Source organism: Chroicocephalus ridibundus, chromosome 13, assembly GCF_963924245.1.
Source record: "Chroicocephalus ridibundus chromosome 13, bChrRid1.1, whole genome shotgun sequence".
NCBI lineage: Eukaryota > Metazoa > Chordata > Aves > Charadriiformes > Laridae > Chroicocephalus > Chroicocephalus ridibundus.
This window is the reverse complement of record NC_086296.1, coordinates 4,954,623-4,978,293: the sequence shown is the minus strand read 5'-3', so window position 1 is coordinate 4,978,293 and position 23,671 is coordinate 4,954,623. Positions and strand designations below refer to the sequence as shown.

Here is a 23,671-nt window from a genome sequence, read left to right as displayed (position 1 = left end):
AGGTAAGTACCCCCCGTGGGGTGGTTCTGTAGAAGGGCTGAGTCTCTGCGTGGGGCCACAGTGCCAACAGACTTGCGTAGAATGGGAATTCTTGAACGCGTGCTCTATCAGGTTTGGGAGCTTTGTTTTTTGCAAAAGAGATTCTCGTATTTGCAGGTGCTGCGGCAGTTTCTAAACATGTGGCTGTCTGCAAGCTGCCCCCGTCTTCTGTCCTGTAAAATGGACTGTAGGTGTGCGGGTAAAGTGGGTGTCAATGGGCAGCTGAAACGTCAGACTGTTGAGGGCCTGGCCTTGGCCCTGTGTACTTGGGAAATGTGTCTCGTTATCCCAGCTGTGGCTCGCTTTTACCCGAGCTGCAGATGAATCTGGGTCTAGACACCAGTCCAGGAGAAGAAAAGCTCACGGGACGCATCCTTCCAGGCCTTCACATTTGTGCCTCCCGGGATGAAATGGTCTAGAAATATCCCGGCGTTCTGTGCCGCTGCTGAAATGAGGTTAGGGGGTCGGTCCAGCCCTGCCAGCCAGGTTCATCCCTGCTCTCGGGGAGCTCGTTTCCCTGTCACCGTGGAGGGTGCCACATGCTTCAGAGGGTTCTCAGCTCTGCAAGGCTTTTGTAGAAGTGTGTCCCCTAACCCTGTGTCCAAAGCACTGCATCTCCAGCCCCTCTGGTGGTGTGTCCTGACTAGAATGGGTTGAACGATCCCGACAAGTTTAATAAACACAGATTAAATTGCAAAACCTGCTGTGGATAGGTAAGGTTAAGGTTTGAGCTCCTTCCTTAGACCACACTCAAACCTCTGCTGTAGGACCAGGGCAGAAAAGGAGCTGCTCTCAGTCGGAGTAAACAGGATTTTCACGCTGGAGGGCAGAGATGACTCCCTGTATCCCACACGATCAGGGAACGTGGCCTGGATGATACCGCCGGGGAAGAGAAGCGCCGTGTCTGAACAAGCTCGTCGTGCAGGTGCCGATGCGCTGAAGAAGGCTGCTGCCTTGCACCTAGCAGAGATGGGTGCAAATCCCTGCTCCTGAAGCCACGAAACCCCTCGACCCAAAGCAGCGCGTTGTGCCACGGAGGAGTTGAGAGCGTTTTGACGACCCGCCTCTGTGCCGCAGCCTCTTCAGGTCGAGGAGATAATTTGAGCTGATAACAAAACTCCTTTCATCTCCCAGCAGGGTACCAGGCTCTCGCTGGGCAGAAGGAAAAACAAATTAGATTTAGAAATTGTTATTATCTGAGCTTAGCAGTGAGGCTGAAGTCAAGAGTTGGGAGTGCTCAGAGCTGATTATCTGCGGTGGTGAAGGTGTGATCCCTGTGGTGGCTTGGAGCGATCCCTGGGAATGGGGTCCCCTGTGCAAGTGTCGTCCTGGCAGTGAGCTGGGGACGGCGGGGGGGACCTGGTGGTGGCTGGAGGCTGATTTTTTTTTTCTTGCTTTGACTCTGCTTGTCCTGCTCAGAGGCGCCAAGGGAGCAGAAGCTGCCTACAACCCCCAGGGGGGGCATCAGGAAAAGATCCCTCGTCCCATTCCCTGGGCAGGACAAGGGTTTGGTCCCAAAGGGATCCGGCCATGTCGGGGGGGGTTCATCACAGCCGCGAGCAGGATTTAGGCTTGGGCAGGGCAAAGGGCTGAACGTCCCCCCCGCCACCAGGTTCCTGCTTTGGGCAGGGGGATGGCACTGCCTCTCCATGGCAGCCGGTGGGGATGAGGAGGGTCCCCCCTTCTCTCCCTGTGCAGCCCCCCCATCTCCCCCGGTGCTTTCTGGGCTGTCGCTGGCGGTGGCCAGTGCGTCCGTTGGTGCAGCCGTTGCCTGGGAACGGCCGTCGGATGCAAACAGAAGCAGGGCCCAGCGTGACGGTGAGCAGTGGGGTCCGCAGGGGGGTCCCCCAGGGCAGCGGGAGGATGGGGACAGTTGGGGAGCCACCACGGCCTGGAGGGGGCTTGGGGACAGCTCTGCGGTGGGCCCAGTGAGAGGTGTGGGGCTGTGGCTGTCCCCAAGCACCCGTCCTGCCTGCTGGGGCCGGAGGGAGGGTTTTTCCCCGGGCCCCCTTCCCACTCCTGCGAAAACTTTCTTGCACAAGGCTTCGGTGGTGGCTCAAATCCAGACCTATGGAGCCAGAGATGAACCAGCTGCCACCCAGGAGTAGCCCTGCCGCTTACGGGGACAGTGACAAAACCCCAGCTGAGGGGAAATGTCCTGGCCCGGCGCAGCGTGCGGGCAGAGAGGGAGGGAGCCTGGTCGCAGCTGGAGTAACAGGGGCTGGGCTGGGCTGGGCTGGCTTGTGCTCAGCGGGAGCGTTACTGGAGCTGAAAGTGGGCTCTGGGACCTGCTCCCCAGCTTCGCCTGTGCCCTTTCCTCCTGCTGTGACAAATTCCAGGTCGTTGCACAGCCAAATCCTGGGGGGAGAGTGGAGTATTTCAGAGCATCTCTGTGCCCCAGCTCGCTGGAAGGAGGGTGAAGGTGAGGATGGATGGGTCAAGTGAAGTTACACCAGAGGTGCCAACTGGGGGAAGAGCAGGAGTAAGCAGTGAGCCCACGGAGACATCCCAAGATGGACGGACAGCTCGGGAGACGGCCGTGCTGCCTAAGCAGGTGAGGGCAGCATCTCTGCAAGTCCTGGTGGAAGCAGAGCCCCGGGCTCCAGGAGCAGGGGGATGGTGTCTCCCAGACGTGATTTCTCACAAGGTGTCCCCGGGGAGGCAGCGCAGGGACTCGGTGGGGCTCAGCAGATGCAGCATCTCTGCATAGTCTCAGTCCAGCCATTAATATTTGCTGAGCACTTGAGCTGCCTGAGTTACATGAGCAGGAGCGAACCCGGTCTCGTCCCTGCGCTGAACGAAATGTTATCTGTTATCTTACCTCCCTCGGAAACAGAAGCGGTGTCCAAGTGAGGTTTATACCTTGCGTGAGAGATTGCTGTAGAAAATCAAGCAGACCCATGGGGAGAGGCAAAAACTGGTGTGGATCCCAAGAACAAGCTTAAGTGGCCAGTGTTCAGATGGGGGGGAGCCCGTCCAGGGGCTGCTGTGAGCTCTGACAGCCCAGGGCTATTCAGTGCATTTATTAACAGCCTGACAAGGGGCCAAGGGAGGCAGTGGTGGGATTGTTTTACCCTCACTTCCCATCTGCTCGCTGGGCAGCACGGCGGGAGATGCTGGCAGCAGAGCTGGGATTGCTGGAGAGTCCTCTGCAGCCATCTCAGGCCCAGCTCCAGGACCCAATTCCCCTCTTTTTAACCTCAATTTGCCACCAGTCCATCTCCAACCCATGACTGTGTGCCCCGTTGCAGCAATCAATAACCATTGCGTGGGGAATAGATGGGGGATGGAAAGCAAAAAGGCCAGACTTTTGCCTTCAAAGGAGCTATAGGTTAGTTCTGGAGGAGAAACTTGGGCATCTGAGTCCAGGTGATAGGACCTGCCTGGAAGAGGTTCTGGTGTGAGACACGGGATGCTGTGGAGGTGCAACGAGAACAAGATCAGATGTGCAGAAAGAGAAGCAGTGACTGGTGGGAAACTTTCCATGGTATTTTTTTTTCCCTGGTACAAATCCATAGGCAGATTGGACAGGAGCAGAGGAGTATCCTGATATTGGAGCCTGCCCTGAGAGCGGTGTAGGTTGGATCTGGGATGTGCTGGGGTCTGTTCCCACCAGCTGCAGGACAGCCCCCAGCCGGACCAGCCCAGGAACCAGCATCCACTGAAACCTCTCTCCCTTTCCAAGGACCGCCTTGCTACTGCCAAGGAGAAGGAAGGAGCACAGGAGGATGCTGCAGCAGATGCACCGTTGGGTGTCCTGTGGTCTCCTTCAGGGATGGGGACCCCAGGTACCCTGCCCAGCACCTGGGCTGGGAAGCAGGACACAGCCACCTCAAGGACTGCGCCGGGGGAAGGCACTGCTGGGACATCATGCCTGGAGGGTGCCGGACCCCCTGGGCCACCCCCAGCACTGCCTGAGCCCAAGGGGGGCATTTCCAACCCTTGCTCAGGTTGCGAGGAGCAGGAGACGCAGCAGAGGAGCAGGGAGGACGACTGGCACGATGGCTCTGCCAGCTTGCTGTGGGCGGCCAGGCCAGGCATGCTCTTCCAGGAGGACAAGCAGACCAGACTTCACCCCCTCGTGAGTACCAACGGGCACAGTGCCACCGTGATGGTCTGCACAGCACCTGGCGCTCCTGCCCAGCGCTCTTCCAGCACCCCAGAGACATTTTGTGGCTTTTTTTGTCCCGGCTGCTAAGAGCCAGGAGCTGTCTCTTCCCTGCAGAGCCTGTCCTGGGTGTTGGGCTACAACAGCAGCCTGGCCGTGCACAGCCTGATGGACGGGGAGGACCGGGTGCTCCTGTACGTCTCCTCCCACACAGCGGTCATCCACGACATGCTGGGGAACAGGCAATACCACCTGCAGGTCTGGCACGCAGCCCACGCGTCTCCCTCCTCCTTCTCCCAAACTCTCTCCCTCCGTCTCTTTTCCCGGTGCCCTCCGCGTGCTCACAACTGGAACGATCCGTGGTCTTTGCCGCAGCTGCCATGGCTACGCCATGTGGGTGTTCCATACGTTTGTGGTATGAGGGTGCTTAGGGGTCACCTATGACTGAATGAAGGGGCAGTCCATGCAAAAGAGGGCATCGTTCTGCTGCTGCCCTTCCCAGCACTCGTTGGTGGAAGGCACTTTGTGTTGGATGATGGTGAGCAGCACGTGGGTCATGGCCCCCTCCTCTCTGCCGCTCCTCGGCCCGTGGAGCCACAGCCAGAGCAAGGCGCAGGGACAGTGTGACAGGCTCAGAAGAGACGGTGAGAAATGGGATGTAAAAGTTGGGCTGGAAGGATGGGACCGGAGGACCCTTGGGAGGGAAGACAAGGGGAGCTCATGAGCAAAGCGGTTTGATGCATGCTTTAAACAGCCGCCAGGTCTGGAGCCTCCGAGGCACTTTGCTGCTTCTCTTTCCCCAGGGCCACACAAATGTCATTTCTTGCCTGTGTGTGAGTGAAGACAGGCGCTGGGTTGCAACTGCCGACCGAGGGCCAGACGCTCTGATCATCGTGTGGGACTCCTTCTCTGGGTAAGCTCCCAGGAGCCTCCTCTTCAGAAACCTCTTATGCCCAGTAAATTGCTTAGAACTGACTCCAGCCCCAGCTGGAGAGAAACGGGAGAAATACAGGGATGGGCTAAATCAGCAAAGGAGCCGAAACTGAACTGAGGGTTTCATCGTCCTTGTATCATCCACACCCACGGAACGCTGAAATGGGGCCAAGCTCCCCCCGGACTAACTACATCTTGTCTCCAAGCTGTAGTATTTTCTTAACGGACGACTGGTGAGTTGTTTCCCAGAGCTATTTACTTGGGATGAAGGGACGGAGGGGACGTTGAGCATCAGCCGTGGTGCTGGCGGCTCCCGTAACAGCACCGGTGTTTGCAGACTCTCCGCCTCCGCCGCCACACAGCCCGGGCTGGGCTGGGCCACAGGTTTTGCCGAGCGATTGCCAGGAACCCCCTGTGCTGCCGTGAGTGCCCAGGAGGACTTTTCTCCATAGGATACCGGTGCGCACCATCTTTCACAGTCATCCAGAGGACGGGGTCAGTGCTATTGCTATTTCCCAGAACACAAAGTATTTGGCAACCGTTAGTGCTGGTACAGTGCAGGTAAAGAAAATATCCCCTCTTTTGTAGCCTTGCGGGATAGATCCCTGGAAGTTGTTCCTAGTGCAGTGAAGGGGAGGGGGGGAATTCGGATGGGAAGAGCAGAAGAGAGGGGGAACGGGCTTGCAGAGCGATGGCTCGGTTTTGCTGAGCCATTGGAAGACAGATCTGAATTTCACTGAAGTGAATGCAGTGGAGTTGAGAAAACCAATCTTAAGTTGTGATAAAAGCTTCCGACTCCAATGTGCTTTCATTGAAGGAGTTTCTATCATTTTTTCCTAAAATTAATCTCTCTGCTGCCAGGCTATGCTGGGTTTATCCTGCTCCAGTCTTTTATATACATGCCCCCCGCTCCCCCATTCCTTGCATCCGGAGGGAATGGCGTTCACCCGCTTCCCCCAAGCTCCAAGAAAGCCACCAACGTCCCTTGGTTTTTCCTTCTTTGCCAGAGAGTTTGTGTTTGGAAGTGGACTTTGCCCACAGAGAAACCCATGTGCAGCACCGAGCTGAGGCCTGAGTTTGGACACCAGGTGAGTGACGGCGGCCGAGGGGCACAGAGGAGCGTGACTGGGCTGGACTGGGCAGCCCCGTCCTCACCCGCTCCCTCCTGCACCCCCTGCCCCATCCAGTACAGGGCTGCTGGGAGATGCTGGATGGAGATGGGAGGCAGGATCACAACCCATCCCTGCGGAGCATCTCTGCTCCCTTATCACTGCTCCTCTGCTGCCCGACAGCCACGGGCCATGGAGGGACCCTGGTGGGATGTCCTCACCGCAGCCCTGGCACCGGCCAGGGCTCATGGCAGGAAAAGCCCATGGCCCTGCTGGTTTGTCCCCGCTCGAGAGGAGAGAGCACAGCTCTGGGGTTTCACGGGGAATTTGGCCTCTGTTTTCAGTTCAGTGCAGGTGGTGAAGTGGGTTTTGGATAAAAGCAGATGTCTTGCATGAAAGAATAACCAGAAAGCATTGCTCGGCTTGGCGTTAATGAGATTCTCACCTTTTAATTTCAGGATTATGTCATTTTTAACCCCCAAAATCCCAATGAGTTTGTCAGCAACAGCAAAACCCAGGTGATATTTTACCTGTGGGTAAGTAGGGACATGGGAAGTTGTATTTCTGGTGCCAGACGCACTCCCAGAGGGTCGGGAGGCGTCGTGGGGGGCTCCACACTAGTGAGGCAGTGTGCCAGTCAGCAGCTCTTGGGAGAGGAGCGGGTGGAGGGGAGGGGTGTGTTTTTTGTAGTCTGGAAGGTCTTGGAGCCTTTTTGCCCCAGGAGCCCTGCTTTGGTCACCACGGTGTGGGGCCAGTGCCCAGACAATGGGGAAGGAACACGCTGGCACTGTAGAGCACAGTCACAAATGGCTTGTCCAGGGCGTTTTCTCTGCTTTCCCCAGGGCGATGCTGGTTTGCAGTACAGCGCACCGCTCCTGAGCAACCAGGTGAGCGCGGGGGGGACCACAGCATGTCACCCTCTTGGCTTTCCTCCTGGCAGCAGCACTGTCCCTTCCCATCTCCTTAAGCAAAGACAGTGGCCACATCCCCATCCTGTCCCCTTCGGGCTCCTAAGGGCACAAGCCAGGATTGCCTGAGCTGAGGTCAGGAGGGGTTCTCTCTCTCCCAGGGATGCCCCACTGCATCCTCTCCTGGGGCTCTTGCCTCTGGTGGTCCTGCCATGGGTCAGGGAGGGAATGTAACACAGAGGGATCACCTCAGCTTGAGGACGGAAGAGCCAACACCCAGGACGACCACATGACCTCGCTGCTCTCTCTGCAGACCTTCAAGAGCGTGGTGGGACACTTCAGCCAGTCAGTTTTTCACTTTAACAACTCACAAGCTCTGACGGGCACCTCGGCTGGGAAGCTGGTGGTGTGGGACACAGTCAGTCCCTGCACCCCTTCCAAGGAATTGCAAGTCAAGCCACACAGCGTGAAGGCCACCAAACTGGTGCCTATGCAGAAGGACAGCCTTACCGTCCTCATGGTGTTCGAGAGGTAATGGACAGTAGTTTTCAGTGGCCATAGGTACAGTTCCTTAGATGTCGCAGCCACAGAGCTAATGTTGATGAACCACAGCCAAGCGTTGCATTTTTAAGTCACTTGGCAGCGTGCAAGAACCAGGCAAATTCACGCAGGAAAGTGCTGCTGATTTATGAGGCATTGCTCCGGCTTTTTTCAGCAATGAATTTGGCAGGGGAGGGGGGAAAAAAAAAAAAAAAGGAGGTTGAAAACTCCTGGCAACGTGATTCCAGCTCTGCTGGGGTAGGTCAGACACAGGGCTGGCCGTGGTCGCGGAGGATCGTGGATGAGTCTTGCTCAGCCTCCTGGCCTTTACCGGCAGAGGGAGCAGACAGCCACCAAACGCCTTGACAGCCTTGGGGACAGGGCAGGGGACACACCAGGGTCACAGCAGAGCCTGGTGTTTTCTGCACAGCCCTGGGCTTTCCCTCTGCACATCTGTATGGGGCTCTTCTGCAGAGAAAAGGGGGAGAGATTTGCTTCTGCCCAAGGATGCTACCCAAGAAATATTTGGGAGTTCTCAATCAGTGCGTTGCTTTCCCTTCCTTGCAGCTGCATAGTAACAGGTGATGTAAAAGGCCAGGTTAAATTCTACGATGGACAGCTGCAGCTCCTTGCCTGCTACAGCCACAGCAAAGTGGGTCCCATTCAGTCCATCTCCTTCTCCAAAACTCCTCTGGATCCTCCCGGTGCCTCCCCAGCCTGCCCCACCTCCTGCACCGGCAGCAGCCAGCCCTTCGTTGCCAGGTGAGTGTCCCTTCACAAACCCAGGTCTTCTCCTGCATTTGCCCTGCGTCTTGAAAGCTGGGGAGATGGTCAGCTGAGAGATCCCCCTTTGGCTGGAGCAGGTTCCAACCCCCTACCCAGGCTTCTGTGCAGGACAGGGACATGGAGGCAGGACAGGGAGGGAACGTGCCCCTTTACTCCCCTTCTCCACAGATTTCCATTTTGGGTATTTGTCCCACCTGCCCACCAGAGACAAGCCGGGGGGGGGGGTCTCCTGGGCAGCCCCTCTCTGTCTGCAGCCCCCAGCCATCTCCTAGTGGCTGCCAAAACCCAGGTGCGCTCCAGCACACCCTAAGTTTGGAACTTGATGTGATGCCTTGGTGCAGATGAGAGAAGCGTTAACGCAGGCAGGAGATGATCAGCTGGTCCTGGGGTGCGCAGCTCCTCGGTCACGTACCCGGCACACCAGGCAGCGCTAATGCCGAGCCTCCAGCTCCCGCTGGGCCCCTTAATCCCCCCCCCTTAAACCCCTCCCGGGAGGGCTATTTCCAGTTAGATTTTATCACGGCTGGGCAAGCTAATCGGGCCAGTGGCAGTGCAGAGACTGCCCCAGCGGCGATAGCAGCGGTGCTGAGTTGCGCCACATCGACTCAGGAGCTTGGGACAGCCCCAGCCTGGTCACCGGCCCCTCTCTGTCCCTCTGCGTGACGTAGCTGTGCCTGAGGATTTAGAGGGAGTCTGCAGGCCAGATGAAGCTGTTCTGTGGCTCAATCCAGCCTGCAAACCATATGTCTGTCACTCCTGTTAAGGCTCTCCTGGCAACGTCTGTCCTCAGCCGCACGAGTTTTCCAAAGAGCCATGTGGGACAGATTCCTCTCCAGCCCGGAGCAGCGCCCTGGGGAACGGTTTGGTTTTCCCCGTCAGTCTCTGTTGTCTCGTCCTCTTTCTGGGTCACTGCTGCAGCTCCTGCCGCTTGCAGCCGCTCTGGGCAGCACAAAGGGCAAAAAAACCAAAGGGGAAGCTTCGAGCCCACTCGTCCCACCAGGCTGGTGGGAGCAGGTGTGGCTGAAGAGCCCAGCTAAGGTATGCAAGAGGCGCAGCATCCTTCGGTGCCTGGCCCAGAAGTGCATAACCCGACGGCTGTCACGGGCCAGCCGGCAAAGAGGCTGCCGCTTCCCCACTCGTGCTGCCCACACGATGCTGCCCACACGCGCATCTGTCTGCGCCGCTCTCGAATCTCGCTGTGGTCCTCTCTTGACCCTTTAACTGGGCCCAGACTCCCAGCCCTCACGTGGACCGACAACTATACGTATTTGTTCTGTAACGTGCATAATTATTCAGATGTCGGCTTTACACATCACCAGTTAAGCAGCAGGAGCCTCTTCACTGCGTTAGTCAGGGCGGCTGAGGGAACAGACAGGCAGCCGCTCTGTCTGCGGTGTGGGACTGAAACTGTCCTCTGACCTTGTCCGTGGCAGCGCGGTCAACACGGAGCCGCTGACAGTGGTGGTGGCATGGAGACATGTGAAAAGACCATTCAGAGTATCTTCAATTGCTCATTTGTCCGTCTCACACACCAGTGACTTGCAAACGGCAAAAGCTACACAGATGTCATTCATCTTCTGGCTTGCCTACCCAAGTAGAAAATGGAACTGGCTCCAGTGTCTTCCCGGGGAGATTTACCAGGTCATGAATACAAAGTGCCACCTGCCATCCAGGTCAAGAAGTGTCTGCATATTGCGTATCGCAAGATATAAGTGATTGTCCAACTAAGTTGCCAAAAAGAGACTGATGTGTAATGTAGCTTGCAGGGATGTGAGCCAGCTCGTCTGATTCATCAAATTCTGTTTCTCTCACACTAAACAGGAACTTTATCCTTTCAACCTCTGATGCAACCGTGCTCCATGTTGCAACAGACAGGGCAAACTTTGAAAAAGTCATGGAAGAGGCGAAGAAAGCTGTGAATGCTGTCGCCTGCCACCCCCGGCAGGCACTCGTTGCCGTGGGGAGTCACTGTGGGCTGCTGAAGCTGTGGGACTACCAGCAGACCAAGTACCTCGTTAGCAGGATATTCCCCGAGGCCGGCATCCAGTGCTTGTCCTACGACCCTGAAGGTATCCTGGCCTCATGACCTCCCTGTGTGCCAAGCACTGGGCTTCCCGGGCGGAGCGATTGTGTCGTGACAGTTTTTCTGGCACGCTTTTCAGGTTATTTCCTGGCCGCTGGTTTTACTGATGGAAGTGTTTACATCCTCGATGCCATTTCCCTTCAGTCCAGCTGCAAAGAGTTCAAGTTCTCGCATGGTCCCGTAACTCATATTGGCTTCTCTCATGACTCGGAGTACCTCGCAACTGCTGTAAGCTTGTTTTTTCCTCTCGGTGACTTCCGTGCGCAGCGCGCGGTGCAGCTTTTGGTGGGACTGGGAAGGGCCGGCCATCCCGCGAGGTATGGCAGGGCTGTCCCTCCCCTGGGGCTTCGTGACTCTCAAATGCTTTTCCTGGCTGGAAGAGTCACTCTGTAAAAATGTCACCAGTCACAGCCGCTCCACAGACCCGCTGCTGGCAGCATCCCATTGCTAACTTTAGTGACAAGTCTTAGCTCTGCATCCATCTGTAGAAAGGGCTGGAGCAGGGATTTCCTCCTGGCTGCTGTAGCGCGAGGAGTGCTGCTCCCTTGGTCCCTCGGTGCAGGAGTGTCGAGGCAGCGTTGAAGCCGTTTGGCACAGAGGTTGTAGCAACTGGTGATGATCTGTACAAAGAAAAAGATTCCCCCTTCATGCACGGATTGCCAGAGCACAGCAGTGGGAATCCTCCTTGTGATTTCTGAGGAGTCACTGAACTCAATTTACTGCCCCCTCTGCTGTGAGAACACGGCAGAGAATGCCCTCCAGCCAGCAAGGATGCTCCAGCCAGGCTGAGGACCGCTGCGGTTCTGCCCAAACCTGTCTGACCCCGTGTTTTATCCTGGCTGTGACTCTAATCCTCCTGGTGGGACTCACAAAAGTGACAGGGCCGAGCTCAGACCAGAGGGGACACGCAAAGCTGCCCACTACCAACCAGGGGACACGTGTGGGGATCGTGGCTTGTTGACCTTTGCGCTGTCATTCCAGGATGAGAAATACTCGGTGACTGTTTACAAGAGAGTCCTGCGAAATGGGAGCAGATGCTGGGAACACCTAGCAGGGCTGCACTCCCACTACAAACCCATCCGGAGCATCCTCTTTGGGGTCCAGTTAGACGGCAACGAGCCCAGGCTCCTGAGCCTTGGGGAGGACCGGCAGCTGGTACGTCGATGTGAAAGGCTAAAGGATAGTGGAGCTTTGTGGTTAAAGTGGGAGGCTGGACAAGGGCATTGAGGAAGACTCCGGTTTTGGTTCTGCAGCTCCTAACCCTCTCCTCACCAGCTCCATGGCAGGGGACTGTTTCTCAGCCTGGTCTCAGGGCAGATCTGCCTGGGGTTCAGGGCTGGGGCTCTGCTACTGCGGGCTGCTCGCCCCGGCTGTTGCAAGAGACGCTAGATCCAGTTAATCTGCAAGGCTCGGGGTGCTGGCAGACCACAGGGGAGCTGCTGTGTTTCCTTGTCTTCCCTCCAGGTTGAATATGACCTGAACACCAGCAGCAAGGACCACTTGGTGGTCTTGCACAGGGACCGCATAGAGCAGGTTGCTGTGCCCCTGTGCTTGGCGTGGTACCCACAGCTCAGCACCGAGTCCTTTATCCTCACTGCCAACAACTGCTACAAAATGAAGCTTTACAACACGACAACCAAAATGTGCAGGTAGAGGAGAGATTCATGCCTACCACTGCCTAGGAGCCCCATCCTGATTCTATGTTCTCCTCTGACTAATGCCTGCCATACTCTCACCCATGAGCCATGGGTGTTTGCCCATCCATGATGCAGCTCTCGGGATGACTCCAGGGCCCCCATGTTGCTCCATCCTTGTGTCCACTCTGCTGTTCACTAACGTGTCATCTAGTAAGGTTGTGGCTGCAGGTGGGCCTTGGTCTGCTCATGTTGGACTTGAGACGCAGCAGTTGGACATCAGATAAAGAGCCAGGAGCCCACATGAGCAAAGCACAAGGCCTGAATGATCCCCGAGCACTAAATTCCTCTCTTAGCCCCAGTGTGGTCCCTTGTAGCCAGGGACCCTGTCCTATCCTGTCCTCTCAGCCAGTAGTACAAAGCCTTTGCACCCACCACACCTCCCCATATCTACCCATCCTTGTGCACAGCAGCCAGTCAGAGAGGGAAAATGTTTTGTAAGCCCTAGAATGGATGAAAATATTATTTGCCTTTAGAAAGACCCTTTTGGGACCCACCTATGGCTCCCCGTTGGAGAAGATACAAATCCTCCCAACAACAAACGCTACGGACCCCCAGAAATGCTACCTGGCGTACGTTACAAAGGACAAGGTATGGAGCCCCATCTGCCTCACCTATGCAAGAGCCCCCAGCTGTAGAGGTGGTGGTCCCTGGGGGAATTTCACTGCAGACAAAACCATGTGTAGACTCGTCCTGCCTGAGAGCTGAGCGAGCCCCCAGGAGGAGGATGCAGCGCTGCCCCGGCGCACAGCCCTCCCGTGGGACCCCCAGCCCTCCCAGGCTCCCTCTTTCCTTACAGGTGGGCTTGCAGATTTTGCCTGTCGATGGCAACCCCCACAAGTCCTCAGCGTTCATTTGCCACCCGGATGGTGTCTCTGACCTTGCCACCTCCTACGACGGACGCTACATCTTTACAGTGGGGGGGAGCGACTGCACTGTTATGAAATGGGAGGTCAACCTAAAGTGAGTACTGTGGGAAGGAGAAAGGTGTCTTGTTACGGCCTTCCACAGCTGCTTGGCCAACACAGCTGAAGCAAGCGTTCCCCAGCATTTACACTGAGAATGGGGCTTTTGTCCTAAAAGGTCCAGAGGAGTTAAAGCCAGGTGTCCCAGATGTTTCTGCACTTATCAGGGTGTGTAGGGCGGTGCACCGATGGGGCAACACAGCAGGGTGCTGCATGGGGAGGGTTTCTTTGCAGGGCTCTCTTGAGCATGTGTTCCTTTAGGGCAGGGGACAAAGCCCTGCAGCTTCGCTCTCCTTCCACAACACCGTGCTCATGCCCAGGCCGACAAACCACATCTGCCAAGGGGGGGCCATGGCATGAAGGACAGGCCCCAGCACTCATGCGAACAGGAGACCCACCACTCGCTGAGAGGAGCATGAGGCTGGCAGCAACTCTGCTCAACCCTGGGGGCTGCCAGCTCCCAGACACCTTGTGTGTAACTGGGTCTATTAACAGTGGAGCCTCATGCTCTGCACTCACACAGGTTCTCCAAAAGCCCTCGCTCAGCACCTGCAGACCGCTCAGTATGGTGGGCATGTGCCACACGGGGGTTGGTGGCATGGCGGCGGGGCCAGCCTAGATTGCAACGATCTGTTGGGCCCCAAGTAGGTATGTGGGAAACAGGAGGGACATAGAGGGCTTTTCTCCCCTCTATGTGAAATAGCCGCGTAGTCAATAGCGGGGATTAAACCAGCAGACCTCGCGGCGGGTGGCCGTAACGCCTATAAAGTACTCCCGTCTGGGAAATGGTACCCAAATGGTAAGAAGTTCAGCAGAAGATTTTCTGGTGCTTGTGAGGGCCTGGCCAGTGTGATGGGGGATTGTCGGGGTTAGGCAGGGGATCAGAGGAGTGGCACTGGCTGCAGGAGGAGCACAGGGGGCGGCTGCTGGTGCAAAAGTGTCCTCTCTCCAAATGGGATAGGCCAGCATTTGCTAGGAAATCCCCCCTGCGTTTGAAGACTGGATTTAGGACAAGCCACCTTAATCCTATAAAGCTTTGCTTACATGAGTAAATGGACTGCAGTAAATGGGGTGGCTGGAGGAATGAAGGCTGCTTTTGCAAACGAGGATTTCCAGGCTCCGGCCCGGAGCATCAGCAATAAACCCTGCCAGGTTTCTTCCGCCTTTCTCTGCAAGTGTGTGATTTCCCTCTGCCAGCTCCCTTGGGCAGCGCTGCCAGACGCCCGCTCCCAGGTGGCAGGCGGGTAACGCGGCAAAGGCAGGATATATATCCTGAATTCTTTGGGTGTCGAGGACCAAAGCTGCTCGTGGCAACGTGTGTGCAGGGCAGAGGGAGCGTGGCTGCAGACGCCCGGTAGATACATGTGTACATCGAAAGGGAGCAGGCAGCTGCCAATGAGCTGAAAATTGCCAGGCCAGTGCAGAGCAACTTTTTCCACACTTAGAGGACTGGAAAGGGAGCTTAGCGCATGTCAGAGCTAGAAAACATGGATAGCGTAGCATGGTCTCTGTTGGGCTGTGACTGGGGTTTTTTTATTCCGCGTGTCACCCTGCTAGCCCAGAGCACATCTCCTGGTTCCTGGCAAATCAACCCCATGGGAGATGGCTTTTAGCCCTCGGTCCTATTTTTGCCTTTTAGAGGGCACCTGTGACACACCGTTGCCCTTCACCTTCCTAGGACAAAGGCTTCGTGGTTAAGACACGCGCTGGTCCAGTGTAAAACGTTTCTTGCAGGTACTGCTTGCTCAGGGGAAAGCCCAAAGGGTGCTGAGCCAGCCCACCTTCATGTGCCAGAACAAAGGAAACCTGGATGGGAAAGCAATGGGCTTATTTATTTTCTTTTCCACTTTGTGTGGCTTAAGCAGTCGGGGGTCAGAATAAGCGACATTTTAAGGAAGGCAATAGAATATAAATGATCCTTCTTTATAATGGTTGGCCAGGGTCCAGGCAACATTGAATTTCTATGTAATTTGTTTTCGGAGCGAAGCTCTTGATGAGCTAATTATCATTTTATTGCTGCTTCTGGCATCTTGTGCGTCTCCACTGTGTTTAATACCCAAATAACTTAATTATGAAAAAAGCATGAAGCTTGCAAAAAAAAAAAACCCAGTGGAAGCGGCGTTACAGAGGTGTGCGTGAAAGCTGCAGCCTTGCCGCCAGGCGCGGGGTGTTATGTGGCAACGCCACGCCGTGATTGCGCTACCAGGCTTGGTTTCCTCTTTCATCTGCACAAGCCGAACGGATTCTTTTGGCTCCAACTGCCTATGAAATTGAAACAAAGAGGTGGCACTCAGATGCTTTCAGTTTAATGTAGGCTGCACCTGCGATGCAGTCACCCGCTACGGCAGAGGAAGTGGCGTAATGGGTTGGACTGAGTTATTGGGGAAGAATGTGTTAGATCAAGGAACAGGGAGCTTAGGTTAGTGTGGTTTATTGCAAAGACCAAGCCCCAGCCCCCTCTGCATGTTCAAAATGCTGATCTAGCTAATTCATCTCCCTCAATGTCTCTATAAGGAAGCAGAAAAGCTAAATGCCAGACACCAAGCTCAAGTCCATGGAAAAGCTCCTGGCTCCCAGCCCCGCGCTCATTCCACTAAACAAGAGGACCATTCAGTAATAATTAATTCCCACACTGTGCTATTGTATGTAAAACCTGGGTATGAAATATGCTGTAGAACTACAGGCTGATGATAAAATAGTACACGGTTCAAGGCAACGCTTTTCTTTCCTGAATTCTGAGGCCCAGGGATTTAATTTATTTATTGAAAGTGTCTGTGAACAATGACTAGAAAGGGAAATGTGAAATTTCGCCTCACATGAACCCTTCCTGCGCCTTCTCTTCTCTGCTTCTGCCAGTGCCTTGGATGCTGCCGCTTCCCTGGGCGGGGAGGACTTGATCCCATTCTATGACCTACTGGATGGCGGCAAAGAAGGGGAATTCTTCAGGGTAATTATGCTTACCATGAACGCTCTCTGGCAACATCTGGCTGGAGTTTAAGATTCACTTATACAGGCCTGACATTTCTTTATTTTTTTTTTTGTCCAGCTAGCCTTTAACAGCAATCTCATTGATATGCCTGTTAGTAAATCTTGAAAGAAGCGTTATCTTTCACGCCTGTTGGTAACTGAACTTTACAGTATCTTGTTTGAACCCCTCGCAGGAACTGGAAGACTATTTTTACTATGCACAGCTGTGCAGCCACGGTATCGATACGCTGGAGACCAGACAGGTGTCAACGCATATCCCCTTGGAGGAAATTCCTTCTGTAATGAGAGCAATGGGATTTTATCCATCAGAGGAAAAGGTCGGTCAGTTGTTTTTATTGTTGTTGTTAAAAGAAAAAAGAGCAAGACCGATTGCATTTACCAAGTGTCTTCAGGGATGGATTCTGACCGTTGTCGTGCTGGCTGGCTCCAGAGTATATTTGCTGGTTTTCAATGTATTTAGCCTGGTCTGCATTAACACAGTAGTGGTCAGAATCTGGCAGCAAATTCCTCAAAAAGTAATGATTCCTCAGTAGAGACCTGGGCAACTGCTGGGGCAGGCTGAGCAAACCTGGAGCCTGATGGCTCAGGAGCGTTCAACAAAAGATGCTGTCATGGTTTTGGCTGGATTGGCCCTCCCCCTCCCCCCCCTTCCAAAGAGAGGAGAGGAAGAGATAAGGAGATTTACGAGTTTAGAAAAAGAACTAAACTACTTTAATAAAAATATTAATAAATAATGAAATAATAAATAATAGTAAAAAAGTATACAATATATACAAAACCGTATCCAGCTCCCAGGATGACCCAGCAGGCACAGGGAAAGTCCCAGACTGGAGTGAGCGACGCACAGGAGCTGAATTCTGGGTCTGGAGTCAGGAATGCTCGGATCGGGATTAAAGGCAGATGAACAGACAGGGTCCTCCTCGAATGTTGGCCATTGAAGAAAGAGACTTGACCTTTTGATCCCTCAACTTTTATACTGAGCATGATGCAGATGGGATGGAACACCCCGTTGGTCAGTTTTGGGTCACCTGTCCTGTCCGCTCCTCCCTACAGGTGTGACCTGTCTATGCTTTTCCGCTTCCGACCCTCTAACAGGGCAAATAGCGAAGTTACCTGACCTTGGTTGTTACAGCAATAAGTATAAGCAAGAGCCTCTCTGCGTACCATTCCTTGGTATAATCAGGTCTTATCACTCGGAGAGTGAACAGTTTCTGAACAATATGCTGTCGATTTCAGAGTTCAGTCAGTCAGAAGAGGCCCAGCCAAAAAGCAAAATTACAAAACAGAAAATTGGTTCTGTTTTACCTCAAACCAGGACAGATGACCTCAGGGTCTTCTGGAAGTTGAGGGCTCTGCCACCACTGTGGAGGTGGGTTTCTTCAGAATCTGAACTGAGAAAGTTGATAAATTAATCTTCCTTCGGCTCCCGAGAATGGCAGCCTCCAACTCTCCAAAGTCCATGGGCTGAAGTGCCCCATGCGCAGGCAGCGTTGTGCTTTGGTCTCTCTGTGGCTTCTCCTAGTGGCTGAGCTGCTTTACGTGCAGCGTGTGGTTGGGGGGCCATGGGCTGAGTCCCTCCAGGTCGGACGGAGACTCAACCAGAGCATCCTACACGTGTTACCAGCACAGGCGGGAATGTCCAGCTCCATGCAATCACTCATTCGGACATTGACAGAGTCTCTTTTTCTTGTTCTGCCTGGGACTGATGAAAGAATGATATTAGATGGAGACAGCGGCTTGTATTCCCATGGAACTTAAAGCTCTTTCATAACTGATAAACTCTGCAGAAGCTCTCTCTGAGCTCGCCTTTCAGGTTGCAGCAGCGGAGCTTCCTATCAAATATTTCTCAAGAGCTTTTTAGCTTCAAATTTTACAGCACACAAAGACAACTGATTTAATAAGGGTGCTGCTTCTTCCTCTTTTGTGGCTGTTTCTGCAAGGCAGTTTGTATTGTATACAAACCTCATTTGTAATGTTGTAACCTGGCAAAAAGGGTAATTAAAGCGCAGACAAAAAAAAAAATATTACTGAATCTGATGCAAGGAGACTTAAATAACGACCTCTTTGCACCAGCTACAGCCCTTCTCAACGCAGGAGGGGTTCTCCCAAGGGAAGCGGTACATCACTGTGCGTTCCCTTCATCTTTCTGCGGGGGAGGCTGCGTTTGTCTCTGCCGATTGCACAGGAACCCCCCAGGCAGCTGAGACGGTGCTGTGAGTCAGTGCCACCCCATCTGCCCGGGCATTCTCTCTGCCAGGAGAGCCAGCAGATGGGAGGCAGGACCTTTGCCACAGCCACCACCTAACAGACTTGCTTTGGAGCCCCCGCAACCGGCAAATGTTCATCTAAACCAGGACTGCTTTGCCCTTGTGTCAAGCTGTGGCGTTATCCCCTCGTACTTTGTTAGATCTTTTCCTTGGCTCATTACATTTTCACCTCTTGGGGACAGAGAGAACATATTCCCCTGGGAAATGTCTCTGGAAGAATAACTAACTGTTAACCCTCCCCTGCCCCAAATCAAAATGAAAATAGCATTTCAGGCATGGAAAGAGAGGTGCTAAGCTGCTGTGAAACCAGGCAACCTACAATCTGCTTCTCAAAGCAGGCAGGACAGTATTAAAATAGTGAAAGTTCATCTCTCTCTAGAGTTTTTTAATAAAGAAAAAGCGGGGGAAGAAAGGCAGTTTGGGCTGACTAGCAAAGCTTTTGGGAATTGGTGTTTTTCTGTTGTAGCTCAGTGGGGCTGATACAAAACCTAATCCCAGATCAGCTAAAGCTGACTGAAAATGACTGTTCTTGCCTGGCGTGACATTCGCTACGGGAAAAACCTAAGGCTGAGATTTCCCTCTTCCCCGGGCTTCATTCAGTGGAAAAACTTGTGACACAAGGACAAAGGCCCAAGGCTGAATGCACAGCCCTCCCCAGGGAGATCTTGCATCAGCTTCCCTTCCCGGGGAGCAGCATGCTTGGTACGTGTTGGCACAGGGAATTCTCCCAGCGTTTCTCTGCTGCCCCAGTATCTGCAAGGGTGCTGCTTCTCTGAGCACGAGTACAACGAAGGCACGGAGCAGATCCTGCCTTTCGGACACGCATCTGCACAGCTGCCAACTGGGCTGACTCACAGCACCGAACTTGAGGAAAACCACTAGTATCCAGCACGGCCAGTGCTGGCCTGTTTGCCCAGGAGAAGAGCGGTCCAGCTGTACAGGATGTCAGCCCCAGATTTCTGCAGTGGCAGAACTGCACCAGTGGCGTGTTGGGGGGGAGATCACTGGTGGCTGCCGGGGTTTGTACATACTGTGTGCAGCCTGGTTGTGTCAGGACTTTCACGCATGTAGCAGCAGGGTGGTATATTTACTGGTTTGTGGGTTTTCAGCCCACTGTCCCCAGAGGTGGAGACACAGCTGCAGCAAAGGCCCTGGTAACCGCTGCTGAGTGTCTATCACACAAGCAGACAGAGGAAATCCAAAACGACTACATATCTGCTACCCCCACCTTTACCTAATGTTGTCACAACAAGAAGTGTGTAACCGTTAGCCGTGTCCAACCTCAGCTGCTGAGTCTTAGCTCATTATTGCGATATGGTCATGACATCTGTGGTACCAGTACATACATGATTACGGTCCATTGGCATTCACAGAAACCAGCCTGATGCTCCTCAAAAAGAAAACGTGTAACAATCTGTCTTGCCTTGGTCTTTAGATTGAAGAAATGATAAATGAAGTAAAATTCAGCAAGTATGTGGATACCGGAGAACAAGTGACAAAAATCAATTTAGGGGATTTTATCAAACTTTATATAAATCATCGACCTGCATTTGGCTTGTCAATGAAAAAAATACAGCGAGCGTTTCAGGTTCTTGGTTATGATAATGAGAATGGAGACAAAGTTATTGACAGAGGAGACTTACTGTTGCTGCTTCAGTGCAGAGGTGAGTTATTTCTTTTCTAATATTAGTTTTATGCTTCCTGGTTCTGCCTTCAATTTCAGCACGTATTCACTGCAGCAAAAAATTAATCTGGAACTATAGCTTGGTAAGCAGGGCAGGCATGTGGAGCCACCTGTCTTAGAATTTTAAACTGAATAATCCCATCTATTGTCTCAGCTGCACTTCTTTTACTGCTCTGGAAATCTCTGCTGGCCTGAGGTATCTTGTCTGTCAAATGATGAGTATGGATCTTGGCAAATTTTATCCTTCTTCCAGTATATCCGTATCTGAATCATTGCGCTCTCTTCCAGTCACACAGTCTCCAGAAAGGTAGTATAAAACTGAAAAAGAGGGGCACAAGAAAGGAGTCATCAAACCGGTCAGTCCTGGACTGAATCTATGTGTGAAAATCTGAAAAGATGGGATGGTTTAGTTAGCTGAATCAGGGAGAACACTGTAAAGGTGTGTAAAAATACGCTTATGGCCGTAAGAGGGAAATAACAAACTTCTCTTGTCTTGCTTCTGTTGTAAAAGCGCAGCTAAGCATTAAAACAGGTAAAGGGAAATGCTGTTTTACTCAGTACATCACCTGGTAAAACTCCTTGCCACAAAGATGCGTGGAAACCAAAGATTCAACCAGCATGAGAAAGGTTAGTTATTGATACGGGTGGTGTGAACAGAAATAGATACGTTAGCTAGAACAGTTTCATAACAAATCTATACCATTATGCTTCAGGGCACGAGCCAACCACTAACTGGGAACAAGTGCCATGTCCAGGTTATTCCAGGATACCAGATCAAGAATTTCCAGCACCTTCCTCTTCCTCCTCTGTGTGGAAATGGCTACAGCCATGGACACGAGGCGACAGGGGCTGTGGTCTGTCCTGTGCCTGGAATTCTTCAGTGGAAGCTCCAGCCCCTGCAAGTGCAATGTAGCCTAAAGAGCTGTCTGCATGAGAATTTCTCCTTTTGATAAATATTTTTTTGCCCAAAATGCAATATGCAAGAACAATTTTCCTTAGGATCAACATTTTGCTGTGTTGGGATCACGTGTTTTGATTGGCGATGTGTTATTTGTCTCAGAGAAGCTGAATCCTCTTTCAAACTGTCCTGTTTTGTTGCACACTATTCTTGTTTGAGTTGCCTTCTCGTTTTTGTGCTAACGACACCGTAACCCAAGAGGCTGGTCTTGCTTTGTTGTGTACAGGAGAGCACATGACAGAGGATGAGCTGGCGTGGTGTCTGACCACCCTGCTGGGCAAGCATCCTGGGGAAGGAGGATCTGATCCGGATACCTACGATCCCTCGGGTACGGGATTAGCATTCCACACAGCACAGAAGCAGGATTGCTTCAATTCCCAAACGGAATAATTTAAATTGCAAGCCAATTACCCTGTTAGGCCACGAGCTGTCAAAACCGCTCAGATGGGATGGCAAAAATAGTCCTAGAGTTATGGATTGTCCTTCATCCATGCAGCAATCGCGTGGGTGTGTCTGAAAATAAACGGACAATGAAATATAACTGGGACCTGACAAGATTGCATTGCTGTCTGTCTATCTGCTTGGCTTGGAACTGAAATTAGAAACACACAGTGGAAGGTTTACATGCCAAAGTCCACAGGCAAAAAGGAATCCTACAATATGCAAATTACAGTGTTGATTTCATCCAGGCGGCAATGCCCATTGTGAGGGAGCTGTTGATAACTACCGCATTTGTCTACAATTTATGTCCCAGTCTACACCAGTCTAGAACAGCAAATTACACGTTGATTGCAGCCAAGTGGCATTGCCCATTGTAACTGGAACTGGTGGGAAGTGCCACATTTTGTACCGTTCACATCCCACTCCACACCAGTCCAGAACGGCGTCTGGTTAGGGCCGTTGGCAATGGGCCGCACACAGTGAAGGTGCAGCTCCTGAAGGGAAGCGGCTAGCACCACAAACCAGCTTTGAAATCCCCAGATTCCTTGGGATCCTAAAATCACGTCAAAAAGTGTGTAAAAGTTGCATTTGGCCCCTTGACTCTTCCGAGGCAGGGACCTACTGCACGGTGAGACTCACAGCCTCACAGATTCAATCCCTGACACAAACATATAAAGTATTAAGCTAATAAACCAATACTTTTTTATGATTACTTCACACATCTTTAAAAGCATTCCATCCACTTGCTGCTGTATATAAATTATACTGATCTGGAAAGCCATTTTTACATTGCTTATTGTGTGTTTTGTGGTGGTGTTACTGCTTTGCAGGTGCAGCAGCTTTGACTGAAGAAGAAATTCCAGCAGAAATCACAGCAGAGATATTCGCTGCTGACATTCTTGGCTTACCTGTTGCTGAACCAGAAAAGAACAGAAAGAAGCGATGAATCTTTGCTCTACAGACACAGAAGCATAGCTGCCACAAAGTTTTCTACTTGTTCCTACTCTCCAGTCTCTTCTCCTCACATATCTTCAAAATATTTGTGTTTATTAAAAAGTAAAGATCACATAGTTTCATATTAATCGAACTCTAACATAAGCCCCCAGCACAAACCTATGGGATCAGACCTATGTAGGGAAACACTGGGGTGGCTGTAAAGAGTGAAGCAGTAGTTGCCGCACTGTGTTCTTGCCTTGGCCACCCCACCCTTGGCTGGAACCTCCCTAGAGTTCATTTCAGTTTACGCCAGATGCACTCTATTTTCATTACGTTAAGACACTATTCATTTGTGAAATCTGACAGCAAAAGAGCTATGTAAAAGTATTGTATCGATTAAATACGTTGATCAGTGTAGTGTACAAAATGCTTGGATAGGTCAGAATGAATTTGCAATTATAAATTCAAGGGACCTCAGTAAAGAAAGAAATGCTGTGTTATACATTAAAACCAGGTTTCCATTTCGGCCCTTAAAACTTACTTTTTTCTGTCTGAAAGTAGTAGTTCCAATTAGTCGTGTAATACCAATGGGATGGCATCTTACTGTGTTTGTGTAAACAGCATAATGAGGCTGATATAAGTTGCTGCAGAAAGATCAGTGAAGTGCTGTTGAACACGCTTCCTTCTTTACATCATCCTCAGCATCAATTTGAATAATAATGTAGGCCCTTAAGAAGCATTCCTTTCAGTGGCAATGTTTTTTAAACAGAGATTGCTGTTACGTACTCTGAAAGTAGCTGTGATTGTTCAATTAGTACAAGCAGCAAGGTGTGCACTAGATGGAAGCTGATGAAGTCCAGCAGCACCATGACCAGAGTACACCAGGAACGTGACATTTTCTACATCGCACTGCTTCGCCTGGAGCTCTGATTTACTGAGGTGTTCATGAATCCGTGTCGGAGCAGATTTTCTATTACTTAAAACCAGCCTGATTCCACGGAAATTACTGGAATTATTTTATGCAGCTGAGAAACCTTACAAGCACTGGAGAAAAAAAAAATAATCAATCTGCACACTATGGATTTATTAAGCGTTGTGTTTTAACCGTTGTATTAAGCAGATGTTTTGCTTAACAGGAAGCATTGCCAATCCCCCACGCCCAAGGTCCGCAACACTGTCACAGCTACTTGCACAGGGGCTGGAACGGTGTCACTCCCGAGCCAGCTGCCCGG

At 52.3% G+C, this 23,671-nt stretch overlaps 1 protein-coding gene across 1 annotated transcript; it reads left to right on the top strand.

Moving 5' to 3' along the window:
• Positions 1 to 1,791: 1,791 nt before the first annotated feature.
• On the top strand, positions 1,792 to 22,570 carry CFAP251 (cilia and flagella associated protein 251). Its single transcript, XM_063351501.1, has 23 exons — positions 1,792 to 1,857; positions 2,441 to 2,593; positions 3,558 to 3,614; positions 3,725 to 4,120; positions 4,265 to 4,405; positions 4,951 to 5,060; positions 5,533 to 5,641; positions 6,088 to 6,168; positions 6,648 to 6,725; positions 7,032 to 7,076; positions 7,411 to 7,628; positions 8,205 to 8,399; positions 10,245 to 10,492; positions 10,586 to 10,734; positions 11,488 to 11,661; positions 11,971 to 12,155; positions 12,677 to 12,791; positions 13,000 to 13,163; positions 16,022 to 16,112; positions 16,327 to 16,470; positions 19,856 to 20,084; positions 21,289 to 21,390; positions 22,334 to 22,570. The coding sequence occupies exons 1-23, from the start codon at positions 1,828 to 1,830 to the stop codon at positions 22,447 to 22,449; spliced, it is 3,330 nt and encodes a 1,109-aa protein (XP_063207571.1). The 5' UTR covers positions 1,792 to 1,827; the 3' UTR covers positions 22,450 to 22,570.
• Positions 22,571 to 23,671: the final 1,101 nt, after the last annotated feature.